The 12,442-nt window shown below is 34.3% G+C and overlaps 2 protein-coding genes across 2 annotated transcripts; one reads left to right on the forward strand and one right to left on the reverse strand.

Annotated features, from left to right (window-relative positions):
* Positions 1 to 867: 867 nt before the first annotated feature.
* LOC134257362 (collagen alpha-1(XIV) chain-like) lies at positions 868 to 3,889 on the forward strand (the record flags this gene model as incomplete). The annotated part of the gene is made up of 3 exons (XM_062739989.1): positions 868 to 1,219; positions 3,217 to 3,312; positions 3,738 to 3,889. Coding segments are annotated over 3 exons (597 nt in total), but the record flags the coding sequence as incomplete, so codon positions are not given.
* Positions 3,890 to 4,082: 193 nt separating this feature from the next.
* LOC134257361 (uncharacterized) lies at positions 4,083 to 11,800 on the reverse strand. The gene is made up of 10 exons (XM_062739988.1): positions 11,743 to 11,800; positions 11,321 to 11,563; positions 10,796 to 10,941; positions 10,473 to 10,608; positions 10,249 to 10,386; positions 9,772 to 9,981; positions 8,049 to 8,198; positions 6,154 to 6,291; positions 5,932 to 6,019; positions 4,083 to 4,456 (listed from the first exon to the last, which is right to left on the reverse strand). The coding sequence occupies exons 1-10, from the start codon at positions 11,783 to 11,785 to the stop codon at positions 4,105 to 4,107; spliced, it is 1,644 nt and encodes a 547-aa protein (XP_062595972.1). The 5' UTR covers positions 11,786 to 11,800; the 3' UTR covers positions 4,083 to 4,104.
* Positions 11,801 to 12,442: the final 642 nt, after the last annotated feature.

Here is a 12,442-nt window from a genome sequence, read left to right on the forward strand (position 1 = left end):
AATAATGTATAACAAAGAATTGATCATTAGAGAGTTATAGATAAAAAACTTTTGGCCCCTCTTAGCCCCTAATTTGAAGGGTCAGCCCTATTTTTTTTATATCAAATGAAAGGTCTTGCAATATTGAATATTTTGTCTTCAATATGTTTTAACAAATTATGAACAGGAGTGAAGATATGAGACAAAATGCGTCAAATTTTGTGAGATATTTCTGAGACATTTTTTCGGCCCTACCGAACTTCGGTGCCTTTTGCGCTAGAAAGATTTGGAGACCCAATTACAACTCAACAAACCTTCCTCTATTTTCCCTAAAAATCTCAAGTCCATATCTTAAGTCGTTTCGGAGGAGTTTCCCGGACAAGCCGACCCTCTGAAAATCAGAAAATCGTCCATATCTCACGACCGGAAGTGAGATAATCAAAAAGGAAAAAAACCTATCAAGATCAGTTGAATATCTTTCAGATCTGAAAGTTTGGTAGAAATCGGACGAGCCATCTCTGAGAAATCGCTTGCACAAAATCGGTTGGAAGAATAATAATAATAATAGGGAAAAAGAAACCGAACGAAAACAAGAAGGTCTTCCGTTGGAGACGGAAGACCTTAATAGGGAAAAAGAAACCGAACGAAAACAAGAAGGTCTTCCGTTGGAGACGGAAGACCTTAATAAGAAACAGAGTAAAAACAATATGTTCCCCAACTTCGTTTGGGGAACATAATTAATTAGCTAAGCTAGTTTGATTACGCCCATTTATTTGTACTATTCTGTTTTAGTGCTAGTATTCCTATTCGATTGAAAATTATTTATTTTTTTAATAAACTGACAATGATAAAATGTGGAGTTTTGGTAAACATTAACTTTATCATATTTTTCTTGTAGGGTGTAACAACAAGCCTGCCGACATCTTCTTCATTGTGGACAAATCCTCCAGTCTCGGAAGCGTGGCAAACTTCGACAAGGAGCTCTCCTTTATTGCCAGATTCGTGGAGGGGTTTAACATTGGACAGGGTGCCCAGGATGTGAGGGTGGGCGTTATATCCTTCAGCACGGACGCCCAGCTAGAATTTGGACTCTCTGCTCACAACGACAAAAGGAGCTTACAAGACGCACTGCTTAATATCAGATTCTCACTTGGAAATACGTATACTCATAAGGCGTTTGAAATTTTACTAAATCAGGGATTTTCTGCCTCCCCACGCCCCCTTACGGTACCTCGTGTGGGTAAGAGCCTTGTAGTCACCATACTAAAGATATATTGATGATATAATGCGTATAGTGAGCGGAGCAACATTCTCTTACATGTGTAATGACTAATGATAAATATTTAAATATTATATGATGCAGAAATAGATAACTATATAACTTGTACCATTCACTTTTTTGTACCTTTGGGATTTTTTTTAATATCAGAAATGAAATCGTCCACTCACGAGTTTTGTGTAAAAAAAATGCACTTAGATGCTATGTTTAATTTCTGAATTCATTACGGTATATTTCATTAAAAATCAATACATGTACTTATTTATAAGAGCATTTTGTCTGAGTTAGGAATATATTCCAACATTTGCCTTTGCGAAAATACCTTTCTGTTTCTATATTTTCGTATAACAAGAAAGATGTTGGATTTTATGATGCAACCAAGAATTTCCTTACAAAAAATTGAAACAAAAAAATTAAAACTTAATTCTTTAAGGTCGGTAAATGTGTCATTGTTTGACGTTGACGATATGTGTAGATTCCTTCGTTTAAATATTTTTAAGAGCGTAAATTCCTTTTCAAGTGCACATACTTTCCAAGTGATTCACTTCAACTATAAGTTTTCTCGGGGTATAAAAAGTGTGTAGTGAATTCTTACTTAATGGTACTGGTAAAATGAATACAATGACCGATCTATATACGTTACACCTGTACCATTTCCTACATGTAGCTTTCATTAAGGTTAAGGTTCATTAACCCATCTGCTAAGAGAGACAACTCTCACTGGAATAAATGAATAATCATTATATTTTTAAAATTTTGCAGTAAAAGAAAGAAGATGGGGGATAAGGCGGGCAGAATGCCTATAGCATCAGATTTCAAGAAATCACATTTGATATGTAAATTGAGTATATAAATTACATATCATTATTGAAATTTATGAAAATATGAGGAAAAAAAAACATTTTCGGAGAGAAAATAAATATCTTTAAAAAATTTCATTTATAAAAATATTCGATGGTATACGTGGGATTCGAACCCCTGTAACAAAATACCTTTGTATCAGATTGCTTTGAGACTAACGCGCTACCCACTATGCTACACGGCTCATGAAGTTTAGGGGCATTTGAATCATGTTTGTGATATGACCCTTGACTTAATGGACTTGAAGTATTTCTCGGAAAGATGCGCATGTTTTGTCATAAAAGTGTACTTTTAAGGTATAGTGGGTCTTCGCTCCAAAACCAAAAAAATATTTATTTTATCGCAAACTTTTAGGATTATCTTTCAAAAATGGAGCGAAGACCCACTCATATTGAAACATTTTGTTCAAGTATGAAAAAGTGACCGTTTTTGTTCTTTTAAGTCTGTGTATGCTTTTTCATAGGCAAATATTTTCAGTCTTTGTGAGATTTGTGTAAATTGTAGAAATTTTACATTAAGTATACTTTAATATTAGATGGAATATGACATAAAATTTGGATATAATTGAGAGTAAATTTTTCACAAATTTTTCACTTCTTATCTGTTGCGCTATAGGCATTCTGCCCGCCTTATCCCCCCCATCTTCTTTATTTTTAATTTGCTATGCAAGGTAGCCTGAAGAGGCATTACTTCATAAGTTAGATTTCTTTTGAATATTTATCAGCGTTAAAGCAAAGTTTTATATGAATTAGCGGAGGAAACACGAAGCTTAAACTGTCAGTCCATTTGACTTGTTCTATCGATTGCAACCCGTCTCTATAAAATTTAAAGTATATGCATATGCAGATAAACTTTTTCAATGAAAAATGTTTTATGAAGATTACTCAAAATTTCGAATACATGTATTGAATGGGGATTAAACTGAAATGAAAGTCAATTAAATATTCATCTGTACTTATACCTCAGACAAAATCTTGCTGAAATAAAAAGTATAAGGAAATGAAGTAATAAAGCACTACTAGATACCGGATATAGTACAGATTTCTTTTTTTTTTTTTTTTTGGAACATCAATTTTTTAAAATGAGAATTATTACAGGTGTGATTATGACAGATGGGCAGTCCACGAATCCATATAAACTAGACGACGTCCTAAAGCTGGTCAAACTCAGAGGAATAGAAATATTCTCTATTGGTATGTTATACTACATTATATAAATCACATTGTCTCAAACGTCAAGATTTCATCATTTTATTAACAATATTTTTATCAAGACATAATATATATTTCAATATAAAATATAATAACCAGAATTTTTTTTAAAATCAGATCTATACATGTAGTAATATGTTCTTATAATAACATGTATATTAGACAAATTCAACTACAACCGAAATTCTCAGAAAAATCTCAAACACTGATATACATGTACTTCCTTAAGGATATGTCGAAGTAGTTTTATAGGGAGTACCAATATTGTTATCTAAATATTTTATCCAATTTATCTATAATAGACTGGCAAATGAAAGACAAATTCATTATAGCCAATGTTAACGAATATTGGTCGTAAAACAGACAAAGGAAATCAATCTATGCCTATACATGTATTTTTACTTTAGGTTTTGGAAGCGTGGACATTCCCGAGCTAAACAAGATGGCGACAGTTCCGGACCACACTCACGTGTTTGTCGTGGATGATATTCACACGCTCGACACCGTGCGGGACGAATTATATCTGACGATCTGCAATCTGATTGGACAGTCCTAACACACACCTACCCAATGTCCAAAACTACCTCATACATGCCTCGCATTTTGGTTATTGAATAGCTTATGAGTAGACAGCCGTTTTGGTGGTCTATTTTTAGCATCAAGATTGATACCAAAGGGCAACTAGTAAAACTAATGACATGCAATAACGTTTTCAAGATTATTTTATAATTAGCATATTTAGTTGTTAAAAGTTATTTTAATATTTTAATGACTTTACGTGATAGTTTCGTACAACCCTTGAACACAGTATATTTGCATCTTCCCGTGCGATAATTTTTCGTATTGGTGTAGTTTACAGCTCATTGTGTCATAGTCATTTTCATGTATACTAGTACTCTTCTCATCTGCTGTAAGTACTTTTGTACTGTCTTGAACCAGCTGTTTTAGCGTCCCCTCGAAATTAAGTTGATTATAGTTTAAAATACAATGATTTTCAAGAAATATGTTATTGTATATCCCACTTTTTGGTTGTTGATTACGCTTTTCAAGTATGTAATAAAATGGTTCAACGACTTTTTCTTCTGTTGTCTTGGTAACGACACTTCCTTCTGTTATTGTGGCTTGTCTGAAATGAAAACAGTGTTTTATGATAAAGATGAAAATTTTGTCAGTTAGCTTTACGTATTCTATTGCTAATAACCCAAGATTCGATGATCCTTTTGTTTTTATCAATAAAATCAGTTTTCCAAAACAGCACAGTTGAGTTGCTAGTCGGCTTATATGCATAAACTCATTGAAGCCAATCCTCGTTGATTAGCATGCTTTAATGTATGCTATAACCTTTCTCTTGGTAAATCCTTTATACATTATACTTTGAAAATCTTTCAACTAAAATCAATTTCATATAAGATGGGTAATGAAGAGCAGAAAATTATGTCCGTTTAGGGATAAAATACTCGAGTACCTTAACTTTATGAAATATAACCATTTTAATTGCATTATAATGTACAGCTTTTCCATAATAAAATGCTCCGTCACAGATGAATACTCAAAGCGTAAAATCGTATACTTTCTTTGTAAAATTGGAACCTGCAACCTAAGAGTCACCATGCGATAAACTGAATACTATGGTGCAAACAGAAATCCTGAGTTGTAATACCGTGCTACTCATGCGGCATTCAAGTAAAAGAGCCCCATCATTACTTTTTATGAAAATATTTTAAAAATATACAAACATTATGAATTATTATGCTTCCTGTCAGTTTGTCTCTATATAACCCATACCCTACTATTCTCGCATAGTGGTCTAAGGATTTATATAGCGTAAGCATACTATGCCGAAATAGTGCACGGCTTTATTTACTGAATAAAATTCTTCCATGCACATGCCGGGGATCGAACTGACGACCATGAGATTGTCAGTCCGATGCCTTATCGATTACGCCATAGAGACGATCACTGATTGATATAATTTTATGAAATATATAAACTTAATTTATACAATTGACACAAGAAGGAGAAAATAGACAAATATTATTTGAAAACAGTTATATTATTCTAAGGAACTTTAGATTAATGTGTACAACAATCTTTCAAACTAATTACATACAGATCGTTAGATGAACTGATTTTATAGGGTCATTAAAACGCTTTTTTATATGACGCTTGATTGAAGGATGTAAAAGAAAATTATCAATGAGAATCGACGTCTGCAAACAAATAAGGCTTACGAACAAAACAGAAAATAAAGATGTGTTGCTTTGGGACAGAAAATCCCGACTTATTTAGAGAAAATACTAGTAACCAAAATAACTAAGCATGCAAACAATTTTAGCATGAATATTTTGAATTAGTTCTTGCAGGTGCGCTGTTTAAGCACCGATATTTTCAGGAAAAAGTCAAATAGACTGCCGCATAAATAATTAACAGTCAGCATAATAATAACAATAGTGTTGCATTATGCATGTACTATGCCTAAATAGTAGGCAGGGTTTGACACATAGTGCACTCGCCTCCGGCTCGTGCACCATGTGTCAAACCCTGCCTACTATTTAGGCATAGTACATGCATAATGCAACACTATTATATAAATATACTCACCTTGATCGTTTGATATAAAAACCAATCAGCACCATGGATAAAAATAGCAGAATTACCGCTCCAGCTGGAACAAACACCCAGTACATCACTGTTATACCAAAACAAAAATAATAGACATATAGTAAAGTTATGGGCTTTGCTTAGTTTCCATCTTGATGATGACGAGAGTTAAAATGTGTAGTCATCTATATCAAATCTTAAGATGATGTAGAAGTTTCTTACACTTTGTCTCCATGTAGGGAGATTCGCCTTTAGTTGAAGTCACGTGGGTAGTCTGAGTGGTATCTGTCGGAGTGTGAGTATTATTATGAAAATGTGGTGGACCATTTACTTGTATATCTTCCGATGCATACCTTAGTCCTGAAAAAAAGTAGACTGTATTTGTATTTTGCTTTCACAGTACATGTCTGGCTCAGCATCTATCCCTTGATATGGAAGTCACAAATTAATCTATTACGGATCTTAACACCTATGAAGCACAAATAATTTTTGTTCCATGCCTTTGTTTCTAATAATAAGCTCAATCACCAGTAAAAAACAAAAAAAAAAGGTATTTAACGTAAATTTGTTAAAATAATCATATCAATAGATATTTGATGGCCAGTCGATCTCTAAGATGTGTAATCCAAATAGGGCCACCTATTATTATCACAACATCAAGACTAATAGTCGATGGTGCAATAACTTTCCATCATAACAATGCCATCGTGTCATTTGCTATCAAGTTGCTTTTTTGCTCTTGCAGGCAATGTATAATGTCATTTCTTGATTGTTCAATCGCATCATCGACATATCTTTATTGTACCATCGCATCATTGTCATCTCTTTAATTTTACCGTCGCATCATCTTCATCTCTTTATTGTACCATCACATCATCGTCATCTCTTAACTGGATCTTCGCATAATTGTCATCTCATTATTGTACCATTGCATCATCGTCATCTCTTTAATCTCTTTATTGTACCATCGCGTCATTGTAATCTGTTTATTGTACCATTGTATCATCGTCATCTCTTTATTGTACCATCACATCATTGTCATCTCTTTAATCTCTTTATTGTACAATTGCATCATCATCATTTCTTTATTGTACCATCGCACTATCGTAATCTCTTTATGATACCATCGTCCTCCCTTAATTGTTCAATCGCATCTTCGTCGTATCTTTATTGTACCATCACACTATCGACATCTATTTATTGTACCATCAAATCATCGTCATCTCTTCATTTTACCATCGCATCATCGTCATCTCTTTATTTTAACATCACATTATCGTAATCTCTTTAGTTAACCATCTTATCATCGTCCTATCTTTTTTACTATCCAAACATCGTCCTCCCTCTATTGTACCATCGCATCATCGTCATCTTTTTAATGTACCTTTGCGTCATCGTCATCTCTTTATTGTACCAATGCATCATCGTCATCACTTAATTGCGCCATCGCATCATAGTCCTCCCTTGATTGTACCATTGCATCATCGTCACCTCTTTATTGCTCCATCGCATCATCGTCCTCCCTCTATCGTATCATCGCATCATTGTCATGTCTTTATTGTCCACTACATTATCATCATTCCTTTATCGTATCATCGCATCATCGTCATCTCTTTATTGTACCATCGCACCATCGCCACAGCTCTGTCGCACTATCGTCAGCCAACCATTGTGTCATAGGATCATCGACAAAAAAAACTCGATGATGCGATACTGAACTGCACCATCGTTCAGGAACCCTGGCACAGCGAGGATGACAGTTGTTCATGTCATTCAGTTTTAAGAGCAGACTCCAACTGTGAACGTGCTGGATATCTGATGTTATATCAATTGGGCAACCGATCACAGTTTTCTTGTTGGATAGGTATTGTCACACAAAGACTGTTATTTCTAACGCAAGACTAACATAGCGCTAGGTTCTTGTCATTTAAATTGTCAAATGCAATACCCGACCGACCAGTGCTAGACACTGAATGTATTGCTGCAATTGGCGATGTCAGTTGTACTAGTTAGCTACTAGTTAGCTAAATGACGTCGACAAGTCCTTTATTTAATGGAACTGACTGAAGCAATTATAGATATGTGTTTTATTAATTACCAGATGGCTAATGTATTACCCGACTGACAGAGTGATGGATATTTTCTGCTACAGCTTGTTGATGTCAAACCCCATCCTCCATCTTTTCTGTATTGCAAAGCGATGCATAGCTTTTCCTGGATGTTTAGAAATGGAATATGGCGTCTCAAAGACAAGTCAATTGTTGAACCTAAAATAAGTAGATCTCTATAACAGGTTCGTTAGAAAAGAAGTCATTTAAATAAAGGGTAAGGCTTGGTATTAGTGCTCTTTATTCTCAATACTACAAGTAATGCATTTTTAAACAAGTAGAATACACGTGAAATACGGAGTAATTTTCATAGTATAGTTTTGCTTTCATAAGAATTTAATCGAATATTGATTTTTGAGATCAATGAGATTTTCGAAATGAATTAGCGAAATTTCTTATAATTCTTTACAGATCCTCGAGGGGCATGGAATATATCAGGTAAGAATATAAAAAACCCATTTTGTATATGTCAGTTCTTTGATTTACATGCAAATAACTCATTAATAACTTTTTTGAGACATAACGACCAGATTTTGCATACTGTCCTCTATAAAACTTTGAATTTTTCAATTAAAATTACAAATTTTAATTGAAAAATTCAAATTTTTGTAGAGGACAATACATTCATGTAATTTATATTAAATACCTACAACTCTGGTATTTCCACTCATTTGTCGACTCCTTATATCAGGTGAACTTCAAATTAAGGACAACACAGAAGCTGCCACATCTATTTCACATTTGGAGGTGTTTTTCCTGACTACAGACGACTAAAAGCCAACTAACAGCTACTTTTTTTTATGACAGACGAGATTACTCCAGCTTTTCCATGGTCAACTTTCCTTCTTTATGTAGTGATATTCAGCTTACACCTGTATATGGGTTTATGCCTCCTAACTTGTTCGTTACTTAAGAGCATGCTCCGAATACGATCAAATTTTAAACCAAGGCAGGCTATTTACAAATAGGTTGAACTTGCAGGGATTCAACAACCTCGTTTCAAGTCAGCAATGCGTAATATGCCGTTATAGTGGCCTACTAGTTAATATCAAATATCACTGGGTTGTATTTTTATTCAATTCTTTCATACCAGTTGTTGGGACTTTTTTTGTATCATTTGACTAGGAATGTTCCGTCTACTTGGGGTATGATCTGTCATCAGGGGATGCTTAACTGATCCTATCTCTGGAATGTCTAGGGGTCCGAGTTAAATGCCCTGTTCACATCTCTGTATTGTTTGAAGTTTTATGACATCAATGAATGTTCGTCATCTTCACCCTTTTTCATATAAAACAGTTATTTAGTTTTTGGTAATTTCTATATAGGTAACGACAATTTGACGGCCGTGCAAACTCATTTCCGGAATTTTTCTGTGGGAGGAGAACAATGGGCTTTTATGTATAATATTATCAGTATTGACACTTAGAACTTTGCTGCATCAATCTGACAGTTTCCTGGATTTTAAAACTGTTTACTGAGTTACATGCTGCATTGCATCTTGATCCCCAAATCGATGGGCTCTCGAACGATTGACCTCCACGAAGAGAGGATCAATTTTGCGTTAATTTTCAAGAATAATTAACTTCATTTGCCCCCAGTATCTCGTTTTTTACGCTAAATTTATGACAATTTCCAGCAATAAAATGAGCTCTTCTTTAACACTCTCTCTCTTCCTGCTTACCGTATGAACGGGTTATTGCTTTGTCGATAGGTCTTATCAAAATTAACTCACCGTCAGTCCAGATCTGTCGCTTCCTTGTCAATCCAGTCCAATAATAAACATTTGAGAGATTCAGATTATGATGGGAAATGGCGTCGCGGTCCACTAGGTACCCATGCATCTGATTACACTTGTAGCTGGCAGTGTACCAATCTGTTTTCTCAGACACGACATACAAACAAGGGGTTGGTTGTTTCAACCATTCACACATCGCGCTCTCTTCTACAAAAGCATGTGGAACATCTGGGTTGCAATATCCCAATTACATAAAATTATTGGCATTTCATAAAGATTTGTCAAGGATGTTATCTTTAATTTTCGAGAGAAAATTCAATTTGCAAAAATTTTAATCGGTATATTAAAACATTAAGAGTTTGTGATTACTGTTACAACACATCGAGTATTTTACAATGTTAATGACTTAATTGGTAATCACATTTTTAGAAGATGAATATTACAATGAAAACAAAACTTTTTTAGTATACTTACTAACGTAGCAGATAAATTGGTGATGTTGGCTACAGAACTCTGTGGACCAAACATATTCATCCTTTGAGGACATTAATAAGGCACAGTCCTTCCCATATTTATGTGTAGTTGGCTCGTGTAGACCCCATTCCACAGAATCTAGTTTTACATGTAAAAGCTTTGTTAAAGAAACTTGATGATCAACCTGGACGGAAATTTCAAAAGAAATGGTGTTATTGACAAACCCCAAGTTGGAAAGACGGAGGAACGATTTTGACCGCCACAAAACTCTCCGGGATTTCCCGCGCATGCCCTGTTACATTCATAGATCTGGGTCTCCTGAAGACTTGTCGTATCATAAAGACAGTAACATTTAAGATCCTGAAAAATGGATGTTTTGTTAATTGGTAAAACACAATTCACTATATTCACAACTTTCAATGAATACCTTTAAATATGTAACATGTTATAAGGTATTATATAGAGTATGTTGCAAAATTTGAAGGGTAAGTTGCAACTTCTTTTAAAATTTGCATTACGGGAAAATGTTATAAGCTAGTACATGTACCTGTAGCGCAGCGAATGGTCGTTTTAGCACGATTTTACAGAATGCTGTACACAGTTCTGGGTGGTTATTGTGAAGATTAGTGTACACTGCAAATGTCAGGTTCCCTTGGAAGCAGCCTGTAATTCTACCCATCTGGGGTCTCTGATCTACGTACAAGTATAAATACAACATGAACACTTGTTGTGCCTTAATATAATTCTACACCAAAGAAAAAAGATATTGATTTTTTTTTTCAGAAGATCCAAACACATGTAATATTAAAATGAAGATAGATTGATGGTTCAAAAAAGCATAAGCATTATTTTAACAAAAACGTCTTAAAATAACTATCATATGAAATCATTATATAAGGTTATCAAGGTTTTTTTTAATCAGAATAAGCAAGTACACTGTATATATGTTCTTATTTTAGGATCATTTACATACATTCGACATATGCAGGCATAATCTATGATTTAAGTCCACTGCTGAAACTTTGTTTTGTTTTTTTTATTTAGAGACATATAAAAGTAGAGTAGTACTCACCATGAGACCACACCCATTGATATTTGGTCTCTCGTCCTCCGATCCAGAAAGTAGCAAGGCTTCTGTTGGTGAATTCGTGAAGTTTTCGTTCGACTTCGAACATTTCTTGTTCGTCCTTGAAGGTAGCAAGTTTTTCATAATTCCTGTCGCATGTTCTTTCGGAAGCTTGCCAGGATTGCGGATTTTGAATAACGTTTATGAACTTCTCCTTGAAATCATACTTTTCAGAAGACACCAAATTACCTGAATTGTGATACATGTTTTAATTTCAAAAATTTGCTACACATATTTATATATTCTATAATTAATATTGGTGTACAAATTACCATCCTATATGCTCTTCTTAAAATCTTAATTAAAAAAATAAATTTTATCATCTCAAACCGGAAGTATTCTATCCGATAGGTTGGTAGAAATCTCACCTAAAAGTAAAGTAACCAAGAGACGTCTAAAGGATACCACCATATTGACATGCAGTGTCAGAAAGGAGGTGAATAATATGAGTATAAATATATGCTTAATACCCTGACTAAGTGTTTTGGATTTTATTTCACGCGCATTTGAGAGGTTGATACTATTCGACCACATATAAACGGAACCAGCATCTTTAGAATAAGGTCAGCGAACGAGTTAGACAGACGGCAATTACAGAAAGTAGTACTGAAAGGACTGACGACAGTACTTAGATTAATCCGCCTGACTGTCGACTACTGTTCATGCTGTTGATTGTGATATCCTACAAATGCTTCAAATGTTTAATTTATGAAGACAAGACAGACATTGTTCTAACCAGACGTCAAAGCGTGCAGTACGCCATTCAGCAAACCAGTAAATAGTCATACATGTAAGTGTGTGTTCAAGTGGCATAACAATTCGACAGGAGCAAGTTCACTATTAAGGTACATTAACAAATTAATGGTATATAATACACATAGAATGTACTTTTATAAAATGATCTGCAACCCATTCACTCCACCTTTCTGTGTTTGGCTTTTAAGTATTATTATCTAAATATGATCTTTTTTTATCTTGATAACAAAAAGTGTGCATTGTATGAGTTGCGAATGAAGTAATATTGTTGAACAAATGGCAATGTCCATATATTGCAATGGAAAAATCCCA

This window comes from Saccostrea cucullata, unplaced genomic scaffold (assembly GCF_032062105.1).
Source record: "Saccostrea cucullata isolate Sc308-1 unplaced genomic scaffold, CSIRO_AGI_Scuc_v1 ctg16316, whole genome shotgun sequence".
Taxonomy (NCBI): Eukaryota; Metazoa; Mollusca; class Bivalvia; order Ostreida; family Ostreidae; genus Saccostrea; species Saccostrea cuccullata.